The sequence below is a fragment of the Cydia splendana genome, chromosome 25 (assembly GCF_910591565.1).
Source record: "Cydia splendana chromosome 25, ilCydSple1.2, whole genome shotgun sequence".
Classification (NCBI taxonomy): domain Eukaryota; kingdom Metazoa; phylum Arthropoda; class Insecta; order Lepidoptera; family Tortricidae; genus Cydia; species Cydia splendana.
The window spans coordinates 7,662,069-7,688,660 of NC_085984.1; the positions used below are offsets into that span (position 1 = coordinate 7,662,069).

The 26,592-nt window shown below is 37.6% G+C and overlaps 1 protein-coding gene across 1 annotated transcript in view; it reads right to left on the reverse strand.

The window, feature by feature from the left end:
* The window catches only part of LOC134802778 (uncharacterized), a 94,623-nt gene that overhangs the window by 55,441 nt on the left and 12,590 nt on the right, over nt 1-26,592 (reverse strand). The window contains exon 2 of the mRNA XM_063775481.1: nt 18,212-18,305. Within this exon, the coding sequence (XP_063631551.1) occupies nt 18,212-18,269 (58 nt within the window). The 5' untranslated portion in view covers nt 18,270-18,305. The remainder of the gene's footprint in view (nt 1-18,211; nt 18,306-26,592) is intronic.

Consider the following 26,592-nt stretch of genomic DNA (forward strand, 5'->3'; position numbering starts at 1 on the left):
ATTTATCGCCCCTGAAAACCCCCATATAGCAAATTTCATCAAAATCGTTAGAGCCGTTTCCGAGATCCCCGAAATATATATATAAGTAAATTAATACATAAACAAGAATTGTTTGTTTAAAGGTATTAGATAGATAGATAGGTGCCTAAGGTATCTCATTAATAAGTACCCATTAAAACCTGGGCATTAAAGTTGAAACACCACCGAGACATTTAAACTGTCGATCTCTTCTTGTACCTTTGTCGGCACGTTTACCTAACTTAATGACCATTTAATTACTTTAATTGCATCAATTAGGACTACCCTCATTTGATACAAATACTTGACCAACATTACGTGGCGAAACTTAATGGGATAATGAGGGACAAAGAACACAAGAAGGACCGCCAACAATATATAGTCTGTATCTTCTGTATAGTCTGTATCTTCTGTATAGTCTGTATCTTCTGTATAGTCTGTAGTCTGTCGAAACTGATTTTGAATCGCGACGGCGCTTAGAGCTGGATGCCAAGCGCGATGAAGTAAAAGCCAGACCACCTGCGGCAATACATTATAATTACTCAAATGGTGTGCTCACATGCCCGCAATGTTCGCGAACTTTTAGTAATAAGATCGGCTACGTCAGCCACATGCGAGCGCACCAGAGACAGCAACGGAGTTGATAGCAGCCGCCGTGGCCGAATCGGCCGTGGAGTTGTTATTATAGTATCTTTAGGTATTTAAAAGAAAGTAAACAATTTGTACATTTTCGGGTAGTTATAACATTTATTGGTTAACCAACCAAATACAAAACCGCCGGGATCTGTCACTGAACGACCCGACTTTCTTTCTTCTTCGTCGAAACCTCATGACTGAGGGTCGTGACCGCCATAAGTCGGTTTAACTCGGATTGCTCTCCAACCTGGCCGATCTTCTGCCTTCCGCATAGAGCCCTGGAACTTGACACGTGTGACTTCCTCATGGCTTCCAACCTGGCCACCGATCATCAACTTCTCTAGACTGTCGGGTTCCCGCCGGGCCAAGTGCCCAAAAAAGCCGAGGATTCTCCTGAGACAGATAGTAGAGACACGGGTTTTTATGTTGAGCTCGTTCAGATTAGACACGTTGGTGCGATGCGCTGTCCATGAGATACCCAACATTTTGCGTCAGCACCACATTTCGAACGCGTCTATTCTTGCCCTTGTGCGAGCTTTCAGGGTCCAAGTTTTCGCTGCATAGAGAAATATGGAGAAAACGAGAGTGCGCATGAGGCGTATTTTTGTGTTGCTCTTGTTGTTTCTGTTTTTCCATATTTTCCCCAGCCGATTAACAGCTGATTTGGCCATTTGCCCACGCCTTCCTTATCGCAGTCCCCGTTATTACAAACTAGTGACCCCAGGTAAACAAATTCCTGTACCGTATCCAGGTCACGCAGTTCGTAAGTCCTCTGCATCTGGTCCACTCGGTCCACAAACATAGTAGTAGTAGTAGTAGTAAACTCTTTATTGTACAAAAAGACATATTAAAAATAACATACAATTAGTAAGAAGTACAAAGGCGAACTTATCCCTTTGAGGGATCTCTTCCAGTTAACCTTTGACATAAGTTTGGTCTTGCTCCTAGAGCTTAAAAACCAACCGAGTACGAGTCGGACGCTCCCACCGAGGGTTCCGCATTTTTTAGTATTTGTTGTTATAGCAAGTATAGGCAACAGAAATATGTACATCATCTGTGAAAATTTCAATTGTCTAAGCTATCACGGTTCATGAGATACAGCCTCGTGACAGACAGATGGACAGTGGAGTCTTAGTAATAAGGTTCCGTTTTAAGCCCTACGATTTTTCAAATACTGTTGGCTTAACCCACTGCACGTTAACAACCTTTCATAAATAAGCCCAAATAACTTGTACAGTCACCTGCAATAATATGTTACACAATGAAAGCCGCAAAAATATATGACACGATCTTCTTTGTAGAGCCATATATTTAACGCGTGTCACATATTTTTGCGGCCTTCAAAGAGTAACATATTATTGTAGGTGACTGTACAGCATTACGTATGCTATTGTTATTGAACTTTTAGACCATATATTTATACTTGTTGATCAAATAAAAAAAATCAACTTCATTAAAAGCCTACACGCGCTTAAAAAGGTTCATTTTAAAAAGAATAAAACTTTAACAATGCCTTGTTGTAAAACAATGTACCCGATTTACAAGCCCTATAGTTTATAAGCGTGAAAAAAAAGCTTTTAATGGCGTATATTTTGTATTGAAGAGAAGGTTCTATAGTACTTATACAAGGTGTGTCTTGTGACAAGGGAAAATATATTAAACTTACAATATCTATGCACGCACGATGTATGATTTGTGTGGTATAGAGTCGCAATCGCATTAATAACTAAAAAATAAATACATAAAAGCATCTTTTTAGATAACTGTAGGTACCTTTACCAAACCTTTGAAAGCATGGATTAAACAGAAGTAACGATTACACACAAACTCAAAAAAAAAAATTCTAAACATGCTCATTTTAAATAATTTATCATAATTATATTAAAGTATGCCTACTTAAAATACCCTTAAGTGGATTTTTGAATGCGATCACTACGAGGCTTATAATGACAGACAGACGGACTGTGGAGTCTTAGTAATAGGGTCCCGTGTTTACCCTTTGGGTACGGAACCCTAATAATGTGGGTACCAATTATAATCACTCCGTTTGGAAGGAGCGCGGTACCTTCTAACACAAGTATTGCTATACTTAACAGGAGGTATCCACCACAAATTATTGTATAAATCCACCTAGATACCAAATAAATAATTATGTTTTTTTGATACCATGATCAACATTTAGTTTTCGGCCCTTATACAGGCCACACGCTGTATTACGTTTATGCCGCTTCGAATATTTACAGCATTACATGCACCCGTTGTATAGCTATAAAATTTAATTACAGCGCATCTTCTAAATAGACCACATATTTTTATGGTAGGTACAGCCTTTTTTATGTCAGGCATTTATTATTTAACGCTAACTTGGTCTAAAGAGGTAGTATATAAAGCAATAGAACAAAAATACGGTGTATAAAATATAAAACCTCATAGTAATTGAATCTCAGATTTTATGATATACAGGCTGGCTAAAAAATAACTGCACTGCCGTTGCCAGGGAGGTTTTGGGATTATACTGACCAACTTTTACTATGGGACCAACCCCGAGATCACGAAAAATTTGGCTGTGTCATACTTTTAGGCTGGTCCATTTTCTATGGTAAATTTTGGCGATTTCGGGGTTGTGTAATGTGGAGCGTTCGGGTAGATAACGAATACTAATAACGTCTGCCGATTACTGAACCTCTTTATTGAGTAAATTGGTGCTTATATACTAGTGGCCTACGTGAGTGGCATTTAGTTGACCTTTATGAAAATGTAATTAGAATTATTGTTTATTTTATTAAATATATTTTCTATTTATTAAATGTCACCTTAAATGTCACATGACGTGTTGACCTTAATACTCAACACGTCATGTGTCTACTCACCGTACAGTTGGTCTCATAGTAAAAGTTGCTCAGTATAATCCCAAAACCTCCCTGGCAACGGCAATGCAGTTAGCCACCGTGTATATTTCGCCACACCCTCTCTAAATCGGTGGGAAAAGTTGTATTTTGTCCGTAAGAGTACAAAAGAAAACAGAAACATGTCAATCTATATTCGTTTGCTCTTTAGCGATAGGACCGCCTACGCTGTCTGCCTTCACCTTTAATCATTTTTTTTTTAAGTTGTATCAAGTTGTATCTTTTTTACTGTGTGCCCATAAATAGTATTATATCTACCTATTTATCTAAGTAATCAAATCTATAAAAACAAATATAGAGGACTACCACATTTTCGAAACCTCATACTTATAGTCCGACAAGAAATTGTAGAAAATTATTGAGGGCGCCACTTTCTACGTAACTGTCATATTTTGACTTAAAATGCTTAAACATGGCAACAATTTAGTATGGAATTTTTGTGGTTCCATTTTATTTAATTTCTACTATTTTATGTCTCACTATAAAATTAAAATACCGGCTTTTTTTACGCGGCCATATTAAGCCCACAAAAGTGGGTGTGAAACGTCACACTGTTGCAAGTCGGCCCAGATTACCGATGCTTAAAAGGACATGGGTGTGCCCACTCAATATGAGTAACTTTACGTGTGCAAAATCAGATTTGATTCCATCCATACTCCATACTAATTGACCGAAGCGTAGCGAAGATCTTTGATTTGACTCGGGCAATTTGCTTTTGTATGTCCGGATGTTCTCCTCTATAGGTCACAATTCTCAGTTTTGTGACCAGATTTTATCATTAAATAGATTTTTTTTTGTCGATCCGGTTTTTTTTCTTCATGTCAAAACTTATATAATAGGTACCTATTAGGTAGCCAATAAAATAGTTTATGTACCTAGTTAGTTTTCTATGTATCCCTGACATTTTATAATAAATTCACAAATCAATAAAAGCATACGAGATTGTCCTTAAGATGTGTTAATCTCTCCAAGCATATAATATGTTGAATCACTTCATATGTGGGTGTGAAAATGTAGGAAGCTAAACAAACATACACATGCAGTTACAAAACTTAAACTCATTCAATTATCGACCTAATGTTTACCGCTTTAGAACTAATTTAATATTTATCGGTTACATTTTTAAGTTTGCAATTTTATGGAACCAAAACACGTTCGATTTTCAAATTTAAACAATGCTCTTAAGAGCTACCGTTTCTTATCTCAGTTGCATCGATAAGTTTGTACAAATTTTTAAATGCGTTTAAGAAAATGAAAAGCGTACGATTATCGTCGTTCCGAGATGGTATTAAGGGTTAGTGAGGTGATGAAAGGATGTAATTATATGTTGTGAAGCCTTTTTGAGAAGTTAAGGTCGTTGTACACTGGTGGGTGTAAGGTATCGTTATTTGTTGTGAGTTAATGTACCTACTTACTGCCCACACGATAGACAGGTTATAAAAATATAGTTAAAACAATTAAGTACCACTTGCACCATCCCACTAATCCAGGGTTAACCCGTTAAACCGTTAACCCAGTGTCAAATTGTACTGGCAACCATGGTAACTCCAGGTTTAACCGGTTAAATCCGGGTTAGTGGGATGGTGCAAGTGGCACTTAAGAGTCACACGAACGCTTTGCCAAAAAATGCGTATATTCGATTGTATGGAGGCGGCTAGGTTCCTGAGACTTAGGGTGCGATTCCCCCAAAGATATGCGAGGATGCGTAGGAAATGATTTTATTATTTTTTTATTTATTTATTAGAGATAAATCAAAATTACATAATATTTTGATCCAAAAGCATCGTTAAACTAGAATGGTTTATCTCGATACTCCATTCCGCAGTACTTAAATAATTAAATAATATCTGGGAGACCGAGCTTTGCTCGGAAAACATATAAAAACTCAAAAATGCGCGTTTCCCCAGAAATAAGACCTAGCTAGATCGATTTTTCGTCCCCGAAAACCCCCATATAGCAAATTTCATCGAAATCGTTAGGGTCGTTTCCGAGACCCCTAATAAATAAATAAATATACTAAAATTGCTCGTTTAAAGGTATAAGATACAATACAATTAAATAGGTATAGTCTTTCGATTTGTAGCTGGCCCCGATGTTTTGGTTAAGTACCAAGAAAATTGCCGACTAGAGCTGCGCCGAGGGTGTATGTAAATGAAGAGATCTATTGGTTCTTGACAAACACATCCCCTCGCTACGCATCCTCGCGCATCTCTGGTGGAAACGTAGCCTTAAGAGCCAACAGGAGTGGTCATTCCTCCATACAAACGTAGTCCTCGTTTTCCTCCGTGGTTTTTGAAGCTAGAGCAATGATTTTTTCAACACAGATTAATATTGTCAATATCTGTGTCGGACCGTTTTGCTTTTTTTGATATTTTTGTTTTTTAAGGCGCTAGAGCCCTTCAAAAACGGCCAAAATGGCCTAATAGACTATGCCGCAATGAGAGGCGTGGTATTCAAAACTGATATCAATTAGCCAAAAAAGCAAAACGGTCCGACACAGATAATTTCATAATCATTTAGATTTCCAAATTTGGTTACGATTGGTTAAGTTTTGGGGGAGGAAAAAGAGGACTACGAAACCTCGATTTTTGTCATTTTTACGCAGGATTTTTCGCCTCAGCTGCAGTTGTCCCTATCGCACTAATTTTAGGGGCGGAGTCAAGTTTCTAAATACGTACACAGCCAGAAAAGTGATGGGCAATAGTCGACATTTAATGTCGATAATCTAGTGATGTAAGAAGTTATCGATAAACCGTCTTGTGTGAAAATATCTAGATCCTAAGATAGAAGGGGTTTTGGGTTGAGAGTAGGGAACACATTTTTGTAGTTATGATATACAATCTATTATGAACTTTTTGATTCTAATATTTCAAATTAGAAATCAAAATCAAAAATATTTTATTGCATGGTTAAAATGGGTTAACAAAATTTTTAGGTACCTACAGGCACGCTTCGTAATTGTCGAGCAATTTAGGGTCCTAGCTGAATTGGTTGTTCCATACTTACTCGTGCTCTATGGAATGTCCAATTTAGCTAGAACCCTAAATGGCTCAACAATCACGGAGCGTGACAGTACAAATGATTCATGTTCTGTATATCCTGCCCTACAATGGCGTTAATATTTGGTTGTCATGTCTATACTTCGTTTTTAAGCATTATTGAAAAAAAATATAGTAAATACTAATATTAACCACTAAGTACATAACTATTACAAAAAAAGCTAAATAATTATACCATTGCATGCTTAAAAAAGACACGTCACCTTCACTCTAATGCTAAACAAACGAAGAATAAGAACTAACAGCGATAAGACCGCCTGTTGCTACCTTTATCTACATTGTAAATCGGTTTTAGGGTTCCGTACCCAAAGGGTAAAACACGGGACCCTATTACTAAGATTCCGCTGTCCGTCCGTCCGTCTGTCACCAGGCTGTATCTCACGAACCGTGATAGCTAGACAGTTGAAATTTTCACAGATGATTTATTTTTGTTGCCGCTATAACAACAAATACTAAAAACAGGATAAAATAAAAATTTTAGTGGGGCCTCCCATACAACAAACGTGATTTTTGACCGAAGTTAAGCAACGTCGGGCGGGGTCAGTACTTGGATGGGTGACCGTTTTTATAAATAATGGTACGGAACCCTTCGTGTGCGAGTCCGACTTGCACTTCGCCGGTTTTTTTTAAATTTGTTTTTATGTTTGTGGTGTAATAAAGAATATTTTAGAGTCAGACCAAGAAAAGTCTACAGCAATTTTGATAGCACACGCAGTGCAAGTGTTATTTATATGTCATAATTTCATAGAAGCGACGTTTGAAATAATACTTGCACTGCGTGTTCTATCAAAATCGCTATAGATTTTTCTTGGCCTAACTCTACTTTAAATTACAAAGTAAGGCATAAATTATAAAATAAGGCCCATCAATGTTTTTTTTTTTGTGTTTATTAAACTTGATATTTTGTCTATAGTATTAGCGGACATGGCCTCAAAATTTAAACCCGCTTAAGAATCGGGCCTTATTTCGTGCATTATATACAATACTACCCATTTTTGTGTAGTCATTATTTATACTATAGAAGCATTGTTTGAGTAGCCAATTATTTAAACAGTATTTTTTTAAAGGGCAACGGTGGCAATATTTTAAGGTCTGGATAATAAGATACAGATCTTAATAAGGATATCAATGTAAGTGAATGTTACCATGACTACCAAACAAACAAATGTGATAGAATTTGCCAGCTGGCATTGTAACATTCAGACAGTTACCTATGTACCTAATCTGAAATATGAATAAATTAGTAATATTTTAAACAGGAAAGTAAACCGAATTTTGGCCTTTTGCTGGACACAATCACAATAGTAATTTGTTTTACAAGAGGGCAAAGTTTATCGCCACCGGTTGATGCATTTGCAGCACCAATGGTAGAAAATGCAAGCTCATCATCAACTGCATAATCGACGTTTGATATGACTATTGAATCCGAGCTTTTTGATTATGAATCATGATAAAACAAAATTTTAGAAGGTCGCAGAATAGTGGATTTAAAATATTTATTTTCTGTGATCTCAAATATCAGGCACGATCATACAAATTGTACATTTGCTGATCTTGCCTTTGTCATTGAAAGACGTAAGGGTTTACACAGAGAATATATATTTAAGTGTAATATGTGCAAAAAAAAGGAAACGATACACTCTGAAGACCCAAAAAGAAAATGTTAGTAAATACTGCTCCTCCCCATGGTTACTTGGTTCCTTATTCAACCTACCTGAAATTAAACGAGTAGGTTAGTAAATTATATCATTTTACATTATAAAGTTAAATGTTTAGGTATCTCAATCACTTACTCACTGGTGGACATGGACGCAAAATTTTTGCCCATCTACTTATACTATCTTATAAAAAATGAAATTTTGAAAGTTAGCACGCTTTAAGTTCGTTTTGTTTGCATTAAGGTAACAGATTTTGACATGTCTTATTAAAAATTACCATTGAAAAATAAGTCATAGCAAATATGTTAGAATTATAAATCATATTAATCATATTAATGAGCAAGAGCACCCTAAACCGGCGAGCGTGTATGAGGAATGTTATGAATGTGAAGGAAGCGAAAGTGGTATGTCAGGATCGTAGCAAGTGGAAATCCGTGGTCTCTGCCTACCCCTCCGGGAAATAGGCGTGATATACTTTTTTATATTCTTTTGCTTTCATAAGTAATATAAACTAATTTTTGAAAGCCTTTTTTCAATAATTATTAATAAAAAGACACGTCATGATTGTTTACCTTCTTTCTAATGCTAAAAAATAACGAACTATAATAACCGGGCCTTATTTGGTACAGAACCTTGATTTGATAGGTACATCGGATATTCTGGGCCCCTGAGTTTGTTACGTAAAGGACAAAATGGTGACATGTGGTTAGAGCTGATACTGTTAAACTAGTGGTTCTGTGCGCTAAGTATAAAAAATAAGCTTCAGCGAACTCATTAAGCCTAGAAAAAACCCTACACCCTACTGCCACTTAAGTCAGTCTTGAGTCTTTGAATCAATTTCCGTAGTAGTACTACTACTACTAAGGTACTAGGAGGTAATAAGGCCTATAGTAGGTATAATAAGGCCTACCTGAAAAATAATGTTCTTACAACAGTGTAACCGTGTTAGTTATTTGAGTAACATATATGTAAAGTGATACAATTAAAAGCTAACAGCAAACCAGTACATAAATTATATCTTATGTACTTCTTATGAATTACACTCTTATAAAGGTTTCGGCTAATTACGCTTAATTACTTGAATAAAGGTAGATGAATTGCGTGCGGTCCAATAGGTAACCACAACTCACGGAGTCCAAAACAATAAGCTGATCAGCAAAGTCAAGTAAACAAAGCCAAGTCACAGTAGTAGAAAGATTATCGAGTTCCGTAAACGTAAGCCGGGTCAAAAAATTCAATCGCAACACAGTAAGTAATAAGTGAACGCCTCGTGGCAGTAACGCACGAAAAATAACATTGCAAATTGTCGGGAATGAGGCGCGCGCGGGTGCAAGCGTACGCATCTGTGTGCGTGCATTACACACACAAATACAGTCTCTCACGCCCCGTCAGAGCGACGGGTATATTCAGCTTGAAATCTTAAAATTGACTTTTAGCTCAGCTCCCGTTTCGTCTTAACGGTGTCTTTAGAGCATTCTTTGAGATTTGTAAAACATGCCCCGTAATAACATGCCAATATTGCCAATCGCTAACGCTACGTAGCTAACGAAACGCAACTGTCACAGTCACACTAATATGGAAGAGAAATAGAGAGCCACATAAAGCGACTCGTTAGCGAAGCGCATTGGCTAGGCCGCCAGTAGCCAGTAAGAAGGCCCCTATTTCACCAACGTGACAGGTGCGACAATTCGACAAGTCTCATTGTTGCTGACGTCACAGGCATCCATGGGCTACGGTTATCGCTTACCATTGGGCGGGCCGTATTCCTGTTTGTCACCATCATTGTATTATTTAAAAAAACTTTATTATATCGGGAAAAAACAGGCATTTCTCTTGCGATGTTTATGATGATAATGATGACAATTGTCACAAGATTTCAAAGAACTTTCGGTAATTCTTGACAGCAAATGAGTTCTGTGTCGGAATTTCGTGACAATTGTCGTATTTCTTGTGACAATTGTCATGCATTAGCTTCGCAAAATAAGTACTTATTAACTGGCGATATTTTTTTTTAAATTAACATGTTGGTGGCAAACAACCACACCGCCCGTCTGATGGTAAGCGGTTACCGTAGCCTATGGAGGCCTGTGACGTCAGTAACAGTGATGTCGACAATTGCCGGACCTGTCACGTTGGTGAAATAGGGGCTGGAGTCACTGAGAGTGTCAACACTGACATATACGCTAACGTCTACGTAACTTACTTTCTATGCATCTCCCTATTCTCGCTCGTACTGACATAATATTAGTGCGAGCGAGATGTATAGAAAGTAAGTTACGTAGACGTTAGCGATGTCACTGTTGACACACTGTCAGTGACTCGTGGTGTGGATACTGGTTATTTCTACTGGTCTTTTTCTCAAGTTTGCCGCAAGCTATACTAGGAAAGTAATCCGTGCTCTGTGGTCTAGTCTCCACTCGATCCAAGGTCGCTCCACGCACGACTTTCCGAACGGCCATTACAATAGTGTTGAAATGTCAACTAAGCGCCTTTTAGAGCACTATCGGGCGAATTATGGCGTTGTGGCGTAATTATACTCTGTATCTTTAGGTATTTAAACACAGTGAAATCTCGATAATTCGGCACTCGATGGTCCGGTATACCCAGTAATCCGGCACTAAAATTAGAGGAGAAATACTTTATTATATTTTTATATTAAATTTGACAGTAAAAAATTATACAGCAAACTTAATACAAGTACCTTATAAAATAAATTAACTAAAACTAAACCTAACAAAAAAAATTAAAATCCCTAAAACCTACCTTCTAAGCCTAGGCCCCTCGGCAAGGTGCCCATCGCGCAGGCAGCATTCCCGCGCTGTATAGCGATGGCAATCCTTTGCGCGAGAAAGCTGCCCGCGCGAGAGTCCCCTGTTGCCTCCCTTAACCGCTTACTAAGCTCCTTAAGGAGCCCACGCGCTCCTCTACCCCACGGTCAGAGTGTCTCGACGCCAAAAGCTACAAACTCGTAGTTGGCGCCGAGACAGCTGTATTTATGGGCCTTAGCTCGCTCTCGGGCGTCCGCCGCTGCCCCGGCATTTCTGCTGGTTGCTTGGATGTAGGACGCTGCCAACGTGTCGGCGCAGGTAGCGTCCCACACCAGCGCGCGGCCCATTCTCCATGGGATTAACGACATCCCGTCCGGGCGCTTGCCATCGTCCCGCGCGATCCGGGGCTCCAGAGCTGCGGGGACGCCGGCACTGACAAGAGCCCTTCTAAGGATGTCGTTGAGGGCAGCGTGGCGAGACAGGCGGCCGGCGCCCGAGGAGCAGGAAAGGCCGTGGTGGCCAAGCCGGTCCACTTGGGCCCCACAAGAAGCACAAGTGTGGTCTGTGCATATCTCGATTCCGAGCCGGAGGCCAACGGCTATGCGGAAGGTACCAGGGTCAATTAAAGTACCCGCGTTGGGCGAGGGATAGGCGTGAAGCCAGTGACCCGATTCTGGTTTGGACACGGCTAAGAGCCTCGCGAGGTCTTTGCCTGAAGATGTTGCCACGAGAGAGTTCAGGGTGGCAACGGAGGCTATTGTGTCCCATGCTCTTTGTTGTGTGGGTTTGGATGGCAAGCTTGGGCTCGATCCAGCCAGCCAAGCATTCGTGGCCTCATCCAAACACGCGATCCCGCAGTTTGTAGCCGTGGAGGCTTTCAGGATTTTACCTGCGAGATCGGACGTGCTATGGATGGAGGACAGGAATGCCGGCAAAGCGACATCTGAAATATTTCGAGTTCCCAAGCCGCCATACCTTACCGGTAAACAGGCCTGGGTCCAAGCCTGCTCGCTAAAATGAACGTTAAGAACGGCCTCAATTTGGCATTTTAGAATGGAGTCTATGGTGTTCATTATATTGGGGAATTTCCAAATGGGACAGCATCGCAGTAGATAAGTAAATTTAGGAAGAAGCAAACAAAATTTTAAAATAAATAGAGCACAGTGACTATTAATTTTGGTTAGGCGGTCCGAATGATTTGTGAATGTTGTAATTGACTTATTGATTAGAGGTGGGATGGCCTCGTCAAAGATAGGCGATCCCAGCAGGTGCAAGCTGTCTTTGGGGGTAATTTTGATATTCGGAGCGACGTTATTGAAGTTTTGGGTGATTTGCGATACTGTGAGCGGGTCCGCCCTGTCGGAGATGTATAGTTCACATTTATTATAATTTAATTCAAGGCCAATATCTCGGAACTGATTTTTAATTTTGACTAGATCAGCCAAGACGGTCTGCGAATCTCCACCTATTGTCCCATCGTCGAGGTACCACACGTTTAATTTTGAATTTAGATTGTGAATTATCGAATTTATAGCCAAACTAAATACTGCTGGCCCAAGAGGGTCACCCTGCTGACAACCAACGGCCGAAAGGATCTCATTGTTTTTGTGAATTAATTTTGAGGGAGAGTGGTAGCACTGTAGAAGAAAATTGTAGATTCCCGGAACATGGATTGGAGGAGAAATGATCATTCTATGTCCTAATTTACTCTGTGGCGCTTACATTATCGCACTTCAATCTCTTTATAAATGGCTGTTTCAGATAACAGTAGAATTTTCTTTTAATTTAGTATTTTATAGTAAAATGTATTTCTATGACATACTAAAAGTATCACAATAATATACAGGTTTGCTCTAATTTCCAGTAATCCAAATTTTCCAGTAATTCGGCTCTCCTGTGTCAGCATTAGTGAGATTGCACAGTAAATGTAAACAAATAATTTGTACATTTTCGAGTAGTTATAAAATTTATTGGTTAACCAACCAAATACAAAAGCACCTGGATCTGTCACTAAGCGACCTGACTTTAACCTACATTATTTGATCGTGTAATGTTTTCATCTTCACTCAAATGGCTTATTATTTGAGGTTAGATTTTGTTTACTTTTATTTAAATACCTAAAGATACATAGCTATGAATCGTTTGACTTTATCTGTCATTTAGACCTATGTATTTGTAAGAAATGGTTAAATTAAGTACATTATATACACAGACTACATACAGCATAAAACAGATATCTTTTTAATGTTTTTCTTAACCCTTTTATTAACAAGTAGTATTAAAAATAAAATAGGCGGCTAATAAAAGGCTGGTTTAGACGAGCTGTCAATAGCACAGAAGACGTGCAGTGTGTAAATGTGCAGAGTCATTCATTAATAAGGCTACGTTTACAACTTTTGACGAGGCAGTACAAAACCAAGGCTCGGGACCGGTTTTTTCTTCATACAAAAAAACCGGTATTATTAGGTAACGTTCTTTGGTTTATTATTTAATTTTTGATGGGTCAATCTAATAATACGAAGTCGTTACTTAAATACATGATACAGTCCTACGGAAAGAGCATAATATTATTAAAATATTGGGCTATTTTGGGATTAAAAAAAAACCGGTTCCGAGGCCTGTATAAAACAAAGTAGATCCATCTGTCTGTACGGTTAACTGTGTACAAACTGTGGGAATGTCATTATTAAACGTCATATTTATCACATTAACATTTACAAATTCTCTTAGCACTTGCAGTACTTGCACCATCCCACTAACCCGGGTTAACATGTTAAACCTGAAGTTAACCATGGTTACCTACTAGTACAATTTGACACTGAGTTAACGGTTTAACCGGTTAACCCCGGTTTAGAGAGATGGTGCAAATGGCGCTTAGTATATGCCATGGAGAGTTAGTTTGGTCCAACTATAGGTTGGTAACCCGATTCGAACTTTAAGATACGTCAGTTAATAGATCTAGAAACGATACGGATTAGATATGTTAGTGTCAAATGTGACATTATTTCCAAAAAAACGTCACTTTTGACACTGACACATCTAATCCATATCGTTTCTAGATCTATTCATTGACGTATCTTAAAGTTCCAATCGGGCAGTAGCTCGTGTGTAGCCAGACTTAACCATCCATCGCGAATCTATTGACTAGAACATGTTACATTTACTTAAGTTCATTGACCTCGGCGGCCATTAGGCAAGTTTTTATTTTAGCACTAAGTATACCGTTTATCGGTGATGTATCTAAATGGCCAATTCACCGTGTTACACGTTTTTTGTCTAAAGTCTGGGGGCCGATTTTTGAATTTCGACCACTCGATTTCGTGTATTTCGTTCAATAATATCTGCACTACTAACTAGGCATTTAAATGCTACTAATAAAAAAAAAAAAAAAAAAAACATAGCCACAACCGAATACAGAACCTCCTCCTTCTAATGGAAGTCGGTTAAAAATTGAAAACGTGTGGCCACTAGATTCCCCATTTCTATCGCTTGTATTTCAAAAATTTGCATTGTGTGCTTGTCCACCGATTTTCGAGTGACGAAAACGAGCGATCGAAATTCAAAAATCGGCTGCTGTGCGGAAACTAGCATTTTACTGTGGCCTCACGAGTTTGATACTGACATATTCGCTAGCGTCTGCGTCTAGAGTTAGACCAAGAATAATCTGCAGAGATTTTGACACCACACGCAGTGCCAGTGTTATTTATAAGTACGTCATAATTTCATAGAAGTTCGTTTAAAATAACACCTGCACTGCGTTTGCTGTCAAAATCTCTGCAGACTTTTCTTGGTTTAACTCTAAGTACTTTCTATACATTTCGCTCGGACTAATATTGCCAGTATGCGAGATGCGTACAAAGTAAGTTACGCAGACGTTAACATTTATGTCAGTGTCAAACTCGTGGTAAGGCTACTGTGCTTAGGTGTTAAAACGATTAAAAGGTTCATCAACATCATTTACATTTCATGAACATTTAATACCACTTTAAGCGCCACTTGCACCATCCCACTAACCCGGGGCTACCATGGTTACCAGTACAATTTGACACTGGATTAACGGTTTAACCGGTTAATCCCGGGTTAGTGGAATGGTGCAAGTGTCGCAGACAATTCGCGCTTTAGTGGAATGTATGGTGCAAATGGCCCTAAAAGGATAGGAGGAGGACCGCTTCACCATACCAACTTAGACCTCATTTTCCTCTCTGAATATTGACATTATGGATTTTCAGCTGCAACAAAGATCTTTTCATCACACCAGATGCTAAATGCTCTCATGATTGTTCAAAAACTGATGAGAAAGTTGCATTTTGTCCACCTACTCTTGTGGATAAAGTAATGTTGGCTGGAAGAATTATCAATTTATTTTCGGTATATTAACGGTCTTACAATTTCAGGAACCATGAAACATGTAAAACATTAATTTAAACATGAATATATTAATGAAAACTTAACTGTACTATTACATAGTCTGGTTACAGTCATAGTTAACAAGCAAATATAGATTTTAAATCATTATAATAAGACTCTAATTCAAATAGCAAATAGAAAGTTATGGATAGTTACCTATCTAATACCTTTAAACGAGCAATTCTTGATTATTTATTTATTTGTATATTTATTTATACATATATATTTCAGGGATATCGGAAACGGGTCTAACGATTTCGATGAAATTTGTTATATTTCGGGGGCGATAAATCGTTCTAGCTAGGTCTTATCTCTGGGAAAACGCGCATTTTTGAGTTTTTATATGTTTTCCGAGCAAAGCTCGGTCTCCCTGATATTGAATACTTAACTATACTATTACCATCTATTACATACTCTGGTTACAGTCATACTTAACAAGCAAATATAGATTTTAAAGAGTAATAATAAGACTTAAATTTAAATAGCAACTACAAAGCTATGGATCGTTATATCTTTTGTACTAACAACAGTAACAACCTACTCAACCCACACGCATATAATTAATTTCATTATTTTTGCCCCTGATTCATTGCCTAACGGTCGCGAAACGTGACTGTTTTGTGCGAGTTCAATCACTTTTGGCGCAGCCTTATTAGGAGTTTCGGTTTTTGAATGTTAGTCATTATGAAAAAAACCGGACAAGTGCGAGTCGAACTCGCGCACGGGTTGCGCACGGTAAAAAAATCACGTGTGTTGTATGGGAGCCCCACTTAAATATTTATTTTATTTTGTTTTTAGTATTTGTTGTTATAGCGGCAACAGAAGTACATCATCTGTGAAAATTTGAACTGTCTAGCTATCACTGTTCATGAGTTACAGCTTTGGGTACGAAACCCTAATAACTAATAACTGATTTGCTTAAGACCGAAGTGATCCCATAAGTGTTCCGTGAACAAAGTTTAGCACGGAACACTAAAAATTGAGGAAGCATTTTGAGTCAGTCATATATTTATTTATTTTAAACTTTATTGCGCATAATAAAAGTACAAAAGGCGGACTTAATGCCTTGTGGGATTCTCTACCAGTCAACCATAGGGCCAAACAGAAAAATGTCAACTACATATCAAATTGTTTAAGGTCAGTAAGGGTCACTTGCACCGTTCACAAACCGGGGGTTAACCGGTTAAACCCAGGTTAGTGGGATGGTGCAAGTGGCGCTAAGTGTCAAAAACTTTTTCAGTATGAGTTAAGGTTAGACTGGCCACGGTAACTTTGCACAAAGTTGGCAGTAAGAAAGCATACATATCCACAAGTTCCATACTTGACGTAGCACTTGGCATGAAAACCAGGCCCCGTAGCCAACATGCCAATCGCTAACCCTACGTAGCGAACGAAACACAACTGTCACTGTCACACTAATATGGAAGAGCGATAGAGAGACACAAAGCGATTCGATAGCGAAGCGCAAGCGATTGTCACTTTGACTAGGCCGCACTATTTTCACGGTCGGCCAAAACTGTCACAGTCAATTTGTCAAAATGCATATCATTTCGCGTCACGCTCTGATCTCACGCATACGCCTAGTGCCCGATATAAAATAGCGTTATGTTTAACTGAATTTTGCGCTATAACTATAATATTATTCACTAGCGTCTCAGTTGAGTAACGCGCCTCGTAAGACTCAGTGTGGTACCGCCGAACCGGCTAATTCTGGCTTGCGGGTTGCTACACCGAGTAAGGCGCTGTACGTATCGCGCCTGCATTACACCGCCACGGCTGCTGAAGTGGTGGAGTATGTACACCAGAAGACCGGCTACACGCTGAGGGTGTTCCAGCTTCGATCGCGCCACTACGTGCACTTCAACTCTTTTGTGGTGCGCGTGCCGCGACCGCTGCAGGGAACCATCGAGTGCGTCGACTTCTGGCCGAAAGGTGTCGTGTTTCGGAGGTTCCGGGGCAAACTGCCGAATCCGACACATGAGCAACCGATGCAACGGAGCCACGCCGTTTTGTCGACTAAATAGTGTTTAGTTTTAAGTTTATAAAATACATATGTATGTTAGTTTGTAAGGTATTTGTAATATGGGCCTTGTTGCCTGAATTAAATTTCTAAATAAATAAATTTGTTGGTAACATAGGTAGTTCTGTAGCAGAAAATATCATGCGGTAATTTGAAAAATATTGTAAATATTCTTGATAAACCACCATAAATCTTTAGTAATGAGTATTTACAATTTATCAGTAAATATACTAAATTGTACTGTAGCCACGAGTAGTTAAAATTAACAAATTCCTAACCGTTTAGCTTAGTTTAGTTACATGCCGTAAATAATTAGGAAGGTAGGTGTATACAGGTTGCGATAGAAATCTCGACAGTGAGCTTTAAAGGAGAAAGAAGGAGGTAGTATGGGCTCTCATTCTAGTATGTTTCAGGAAAATTACACGAGAATTTAATGCAAGTTTCCAAGCAAAAAGATTATTATGGGAATTTCTCAAAAAACTATTATTTTTAATAACATATCACATATTAATTAGACAGGCAGTAGAACGAAATATATATCTAATAAGGTCCTGATTGTTTACATTGTTTGCTTAATTTAAATTTCTGAGAACTTTTCCTACTTATAAAAAATCTCCTTGGTACAATGCTATTTGCTACCATAAGATAAGTCATTTATTAACGTGCCACCTAGTTTGTTAACTTATTTAGTTACATAAGCTAACAAACTACGTGGCTAATAGCCAGTAAAATAGTTTACCTTTGGCAAGAACTCCGTGAAGTAAGCTCACACACAACATAAACTTAAAAGCTGCCATCTTGATCACCACACTTTTTCACTTTTCACTTTAGATCTGAAACAAATAAACATAGATTAGGTACTTGTTAACTCACATTTATAGACGGGTCTATAGCGAATTTATTTATTTATTCAATTGACAATAATTAAGATTATGTGTAGTGGGTGGTTTGAAAATGTGATGTCTACCCCAAACTTTTTCATACACTTTTCGCCGGGTAGTTGCACAAATCTCTGTTTTGACATTTTGCTGGGAGATCAGTTAGCCGCGACCACGACCAGTGAAACCTGTGTCGACACCTCGGTAAATAAAGGTAATAAGATAAATTCGCGATAGACACATCTATAAATGTGAGTTAGTATGTAACAAATTTTTTTCAATTGTTAATAATTCTGTAAGCTTCTCAGGAATAAAGGCTATTTTTATTTTATGGTCAGTCTCTGGTACCCAATGCTTGCTTCGTGCAACAATTAGTAAGGTCTAGGAATCGAAGTCACGGTCGGCTGCGTGCCCACCCAGGCCGTTAGTGCCAGCGGCGCGTATCACAGCTTATTTAGCCACGGGGGGCTTCAATTACAAAATTACTAACCGTTTAAATTTTGTAATTTTTTTACTTGAAGACTATGTTTAAAGAACACAAAAATAGATGGAACAAAATCGTTAACTTTGTCTTATAAAAGACTGGACTAAGTTTCTCTAAGTATTTAAATAAAACTTCATTTTGTACTAACTGGTCAAGTTAAACGGTAAGCAGTTTGCTAATTTTATTCCTCGTGTCTACAGAGTAGGTACTATGGCAGCCATGATTTTGAGACTTTTGAGGATCCGTAATAAACTTTTAGTATAGTTAAAATCTGAAGGCCCACTGAGTACCAGTTAGACCAAGAAATCTCTGCAACGATTTTGGTATTTCATTTCATTTCATTTCATTTATTTAACATTAAAAGTCATGTGCATTACAGAAGATGTTAGTAGAATGGTAGTCAGTACATGACACCCGGGTAGGGCGCATAATGTTAGTACTTATGAGGTACCCAATTACCTACTTATACATATATGTATTATATTCTAGTAAATAATCCAATTATAATGCATGCATATCTAATTTAACTTTACACTTAGAATAATTATGTCAAGAAGCTAACACTTAAATTCTGTATTAACATGTCATTTTCGGTTACCTACCAAAGTTATTAATGTTATACAAACACATATCTAGGTTTATTTATCAATGTCAAAGTCAATACACTCAATACTAATGGTTATATATATCATATGCAAGTGTTATTTATACGTCATAATTTAATAGAATAAATAAAAACCTCATTGTTTATTTCACTAATCGCTCTAATCAGTTCAAATTCAAATATATGCATTAATTTAAATACCATGTTTAATTTTCTATACCTACATTTGATAATAGTCTAACAAAACCTAGAACCCCTTTTCGTGACTCACGCTTGGCCAGTTTTCACGGTTTGACCACACCGCTATATATTACGTATTCTATCCCATGTATAAGCACGCAAGATAAGTAGCATAAGTGGGAAAAAGACAGATATACTAGTAATCATGTGTTAAATAAGGACAGGCTATCCCACAAAAGCTATTATACTTCCCGCAAAACTAAGTGGCGAGTCAGGTCATAATGCCATCTCTTTCACTCTTGGTTGGTATTACCAAGGGTAAAGGAGATAGCATTATGTACTCAATAGAAAAGCAAAAAGATTATTATCTACACACATATCATAAACTCTGTATGATGCGTTCAAAAACCACAAATTACGACCAGCATAAAGATGCAACTGTTTTGTTGCAACTTTATAATCTGTGAAAATGTTATTATTGTTATTGTTCAATAATAACGTCTATATAAAATAAATATAAATAAATATTTACTGGGGAGAGTGGGGAGGAATACGGAATATCTAACAAATAATTGTACGGTAACAATAGATGTGAAAGTTGCGGAAACTTTACAAAAAGATCACGGAAATTTTAGGAAACAATCACAGGATGCAAAAAACTTTCATTTTGGAACTAGACAACTTGGATTTCCATATCAAAATATGAGAAGATTCCGTTTGTTTCCAATATGGAAATGTCGACATTTTGGAAACTTCCCACATATTGATATTATTAATCGTAACTCCATTTTGGATTTCACGGGCCTATAAGTCCCGGTCTTTTGATAGGCTTGCGTGGGGATATGGATCCAACACGTAGAGGCCCATTGGAGAGCTTTAATTAGGGAATGCAAATCGGTTATTTTTTGTATGGAACTAATCGGTTTTTAACCGAAACCGCGGTTATTTCCATACAAAAAATAACCGATTTGCATTCCTTAGCTTTAATGTCAATGTTATGTAGAATAGTTATTAAACCGATATATTAAGCCGATGGTCCTGGGTTCGAATCCCAGTACGGGCATTTATTTGTGTGATGAACACTAATATTTGTTCCTGAGTCATGGTTGTTTTCTATGTATATAAGTATGTATTTATCTATACAAGTATGTATATCGTCGCCTAGTACCCATAGTACAAGCTTTGCTTAGTTTGGGGCTAGGTTTGATCTGTGTAAGATGTCCCCTAATATTTTTTTTTTTTTTTTTTTAAACTGTAACTACAGGTTACCTATTTATAATATTCTCTGTTTTAAAAACGGACATATTTGAATAATGCAAACACATTTATATGACAAAATACCTTATAAAACCAGAGACAAGTAAATATTAAAGATTGACAGTGGCCATACAAAGGCTAGCTTCTTAATGGTGACAAAATGATACGCGTAACATAAATTAAAAATATACAATCTTCGACTTAATCCCATAGTAAGCTCAATAAGTATTGTGTTGTGGGTACTATAATATATAAATAAAATAAATAAATAAATAAATAAATAAATATTATAGGACAATTTCACACAGATCAATCTAGGCCCACGGTAAGCTCAATAAGGCTTGTGTTGTGGGTACTGGACGACGATATATACACCGTGTTTTTTTTGATTTCCGTTAATTTCAAGGGTGCATTCCTGAGCTTAAATCAAGTAACTTTCTCAAAGACACCGATGTTCTAATTAAGTCCATTTCGGAGCCCATACAACCATTTCCAGTCGCCGTTACGACGCGGTGTTGACACATCTTGTGTCGACACCGTCTGTTTCGGTCACAATTCCAGTCGCAGAGTCGTCGCCGTGTCGACACAGTTACCAGAAATGGGGAAGGGTCGACACATGACACAAAGTGACATAAAGTGTGGTCGCCGTGTGCACACATTGTTTCGGGTTTGCGACTACTTTATGCCAAAATCATTCGTTCATTCGTTCATTTTGTTCCTGTCAAATGGAAACTGTCAGATGGAAAAATACTTAAATAAAAATAAGTGACATTAATACGCCATCTCTAAAACGGATTACAAGACGTAATTATATATTGTTTGCATTTATATTACAATATGACTTAAATTATTATGGGGAATTAAACTGCTCGAGTGATTTGATAAACTAAGTGTAATATAATCAACGCGCCACCACATTGTTTTAGTTTAGCCGGAAATGAAATTGTTTACTTCTCAGTGCCTGTGTTCATAACTATATTATTTGAAGCATTTTTAGTACTTCGATGCGTATACTATACTTAAATAACAGAAATAACGCTTTACATACTACGAAACTTGTTAATTATGATGTATAAATATGGTTTAAGGCTGAGAAATATTGCAGTCACAAAGTAGTTGCAATGTTTCGACTTTGTGTCGACTCTGTGTTGACACATGACACGCGCTGTCAAAAGTAATAACAAAGTTACTGGTATGTTACTGGATTTGCAAAATGGCTCCTTGTGTTGATTTGTTTTCAGATATTCTCAAAGTGTAAAAATGCCGTGGTCAGAGATGGGCATTAATCGATTAACTGTTTATTCGACTAATTAATGGAATAAAAAAAGTTAATTCTCAAATTTTAATCGCGATTAGTTTAGTCGACCTAACATAGATTGAAATTGAATTAATCTGAATATTAATCGAATAAATTATCGATTAAATCTCGATTGAAAGTTGACAGGGGGCCATTTTTGTAAGTAAAAATAATAGAAATGTCTTGCATGCAGATGGTAGCAAAACACTTTGTCATAAAAGTCGAGATGGGTGTCGATATATAGGTTTTAGGGAGTGCCGATTTCGAAAATAATGACCATTTTGGAATCCGAAATGGCGGCCATGCACTGTGTCATAAAAGTCGTCATGGATGTCGTTTTATACGTTTTAGGGGGCCCCAATTTTGAAAATGATGACCATTTTGGAATCCAAAATGGCGGCCATGCACTATGCCATAAAAGTCGTCATGGGTGTCGTTTTATAGGTTTTAGGGGGCGCAGATTTCGAAAATGATAACCATTTTGGATTCCAAGATGGCGGCCATGCACTATGTCATAAAAGTCGTCATGGATGTCGTTTTATAGGTTTTAGGGGGCCCCGATTTAGAAAATGATGACCATTTTGAAATCCAAAATGGCGGCCATGCACTATGTCATAAAAGTCGTCATGGGTGTCGTTTTATAGGTTTTGGGGGGCGCAGATTTAGAAAATGATAACCATTTTGGATTCCAAAATGGCGGCCATGCACTATGTCATAAAAGTCGTCATGGGTGTCGTTTTATAGGTTTTAGGGGGCGCAGATTTCGAAAATGATGACCATTTTGGATTCCAACATGGCGGCCATGCACTATGTCATAAAAGTCGTCATGTATGTCGTTTTATAGGTTTTAGGGGGCCCCGCTTTCGAAAATGATGACCATTTTGGAATCCAAAATGGCGGCCATGCACTATGTCATAAAAGTCGTCATGGGTGTCGTTTTATAGGTTTTGGGGGGCGCAGATTTCGAAAATGATAAAATTTTCAATTTAAAAATGGCGGCAATGCACTATGTCATAAAAGTCGTCATGGATATCGTTTTGTAGGTTTTAGGGGGCGCAGATTTCGAAAATGATGACTATTTTGGATTCCAAGATGGCGGCCATGCACTATGTCATAAAAGTCGTCATGGGTGTCGTTTTATAGGTTTTGGGGGGCGCAGATTTAGAAAATGATAACCATTTTGGATTCCAAAATGGCGGCCATGCACTATGTCATAAAAGTCGTCATGGGTGTCGTTTTATAGGTTTTAGGGGGCGCAGATTTCGAAAATGATGACCATTTTGGATTCCAACATGGCGGCCATGCACTATGTCATAAAAGTCGTCATGTATGTCGTTTTATAGGTTTTAGGGGGCCCCGCTTTCGAAAATGATGACCATTTTGGAATCCAAAATGGCGGCCATGCACTATGTCATAAAAGTCGTCATGGGTGTCGTTTTATAGGTTTTGGGGGGCGCAGATTTCGAAAATGATAAAATTTTCAATTTAAAAATGGCGGCAATGCACTATGTCATAAAAGTCGTCATGGATATCGTTTTGTAGGTTTTAGGGGGCGCAGATTTCGAAAATGATGACTATTTTGGATTCCAAGATGGCGGCCATGCACTATGTCATAAAAGTCGTCATGGATGTCGTTTTATAGATTTTAGGGGGCGCAGATTTCGAAAATGATGACTATTTTGGATTCCACTTTTGTGACAAAATACGTAGCCGCCATCTTGGATTATAAAATGATCATCGTTTTCGAATTCTGCACTCCCTAAAACCTATAAATCGACATCCGTGACGACGCAAGTTATCTTTATTTTCAGATCTAACAAATTGCTACAGAATACAAAGGACAAAAAAGAAGCGAGGAGGTAATGAAACAAGCAAAAATACAGATGATTCCTCGACGCAATCGGGTGATTCTTAAATTGTGTCCAGATTTTTTTTGTCATAAAAGTTTATATTTTTCACATATTACTCTAAGTTCCGTGACATTTCGACCTTGTAATTTTTTAAGTAAATGTTTTTGTTTATCTATGAGGATCTCACTAGAATAGTATAATCAAGGTATGTTTATATTTGATGAATGAAATAGTAACGCAAAAAAAAAAATATATTTGTGTCTTATATTCCTGCCGAAGACTTTTATTTTACCTTTTCCTTCTACACAAGTTTGGCCAAGTAATAAGAATTTAGGGCTCTCAATTTTATTTTGACTTCTACAACAGTAAAGCTACGAGGCCATGTTTGGTATCGTTTTCGTATAAATTCGCAGTACCAAATTTAGTTAAGGTATCACATTGACACCATTCCGAAGTAAAAACATATAAACTTATTAAAATACTTTCTTTTAAACTCCTCTTCACGCTTAAACTGCTGAACAGTTTTAATTTAAATTTGGTACACATATATTTTGAGTCCCGAGACAGGATATAATAAGTTATCTCAAAAAACATCCTTAAAAGGTGTGAAATGAGGTGTAGGGGGGAATTCAGAATTGACTTCTTGAAGTTAATACTGTTTAAGTTTAGGTTTGAAGTCATGTTTTTTCATCATTTTTAACTAAATCAAAGATGTAGACCATCCCAAATTTCATATAAATCGGTTCAGCGGTTATTGATTTCCCGTACAAATTTCCACGCCACTTTTCACACCTTCAAAAGATGATTTTGGTTATAAGATCTATCCTATGTCCTGTTCCGGGACGCAAACTATTTCTATACCAAATTTCAACGAAATCGGTTCAGCGGTTAAGCGTCAAGAAGAGTTTCAAAAAAACCGGCCAAGTGCGAGTCGGACTCGCGTATTAAGGGTTCCGTACATTAAGTCCGACTCGCGCTTGACTGCACATTTCTAATAGGTTTTCCTGTCATCTATAGGTAAAGAACTATTTTGTGTATTCAGACGGACATACATACAGACGCACGAGTGATCCTATAAGGGTTCCGTTTTTTCCTTTTGAGGTACGGAACCCTAAAAAGATTTATTTTTATTTTGTGGAATGGTGTCAATGTGATATCTTAAATGGATTCAGCACCCCAGATTGATACGAAAACGATACCAAACACGGCCTAGCATCTTCACTGATATAGATATATCAAGATAAAATTGAGAGCCCTAAATAAACTTTCAAGAGCGGATATTCCAAAAACTATTCAACATATCGAAAAAATTGACTGAATAAACTTGTAACAAATTAAATTAACTTTCATTTTGTATTTTAAGTGGCCATGTCGCTGAGATGCATAGTTTCCGAGATAAAATCGAAAAACGGGAAAATGGGACCTTCAAAGCCCCCTCTCTCCCCCCCGCTCAAGGGCTACGGCCGGGGACTTTTGATATGTTCACCTCCTAACTTGTCAAACCGAGTTACGGAGTCAAAAATTGTGTTCCGAGCATTTCCCTCTACAACTTTTGGAGCATTCGTTGCCTGACCTAAGTAGCTTATTGAATTTCTTTAAAAACTTTTCTGTAAAAGGTTGACGGGTGTTGGGTGTTTATATGGTTTCGGTCGATTATTATCATTTGCATTGCCCATGATGACTTACTAGAATTACGAGCACACGAGACACTAATAGTAGTTTGACAAACCTTGGTTTTCAAGAGGTATTTTATATTGACATTTGCTGTCACAAATTTGCTGTCAGATTTAGTCGCAAACCGCACGCAAAGTGCACACAAATGTGTCGACACCTTGTTACGGAAAAGTGTAGACACGGCGACGACACTTTGTTTCGAAACAATTCTAGACACATTGTGTGGACTCTGTTACGACACATCTGACATTTAGTTACCACTTTGTGATTCTGCGACTGGAATGGTTATATGGGAGATAATCCATATTTTATTTTTTTCCTATAAGGCCTCTACAAGCGTGTACACTTGCCTTAGGGCCGGCTTATATATTGATTAGTGTTTAGAATGAGTTCATACATTTGCTACTAAACTTAAGTACAATCTCGGTCGATTGATGTACGAAATGACATTGATATGTCACAGATTTCAATTGTTTGGTTGAGTTAAATGTAATGCCCGTGTTACAACAACGCTATATGCTACATTTAATTACTTTTTAAACAAAAAAAAACAAAAAAGAAAACAAAAAAAAATTTTTTTTTGAAAATTAACTATGCCATTTAGTTCTTATAAACGTACTTAACTATACCCCGAAGTTAACGGAATTCAATAAAAACACGGTGTATAATATACAAATACTTATATACATAGAAAACATCCATAACTTAGTAATAAATATTTGTGATAAACACACAAATAAATGCCCTTACCAGGATTCGAACCCGGGACCTCCTGCTTCGTAGACAGGGTCACTACCGACTAGGCTAGGAGGCCGTCATATACCTAAATATATATTATATGATAATTAAATCTATAAGAAAAATAACTCAAAAACAAATGTTCGAATATGTACACA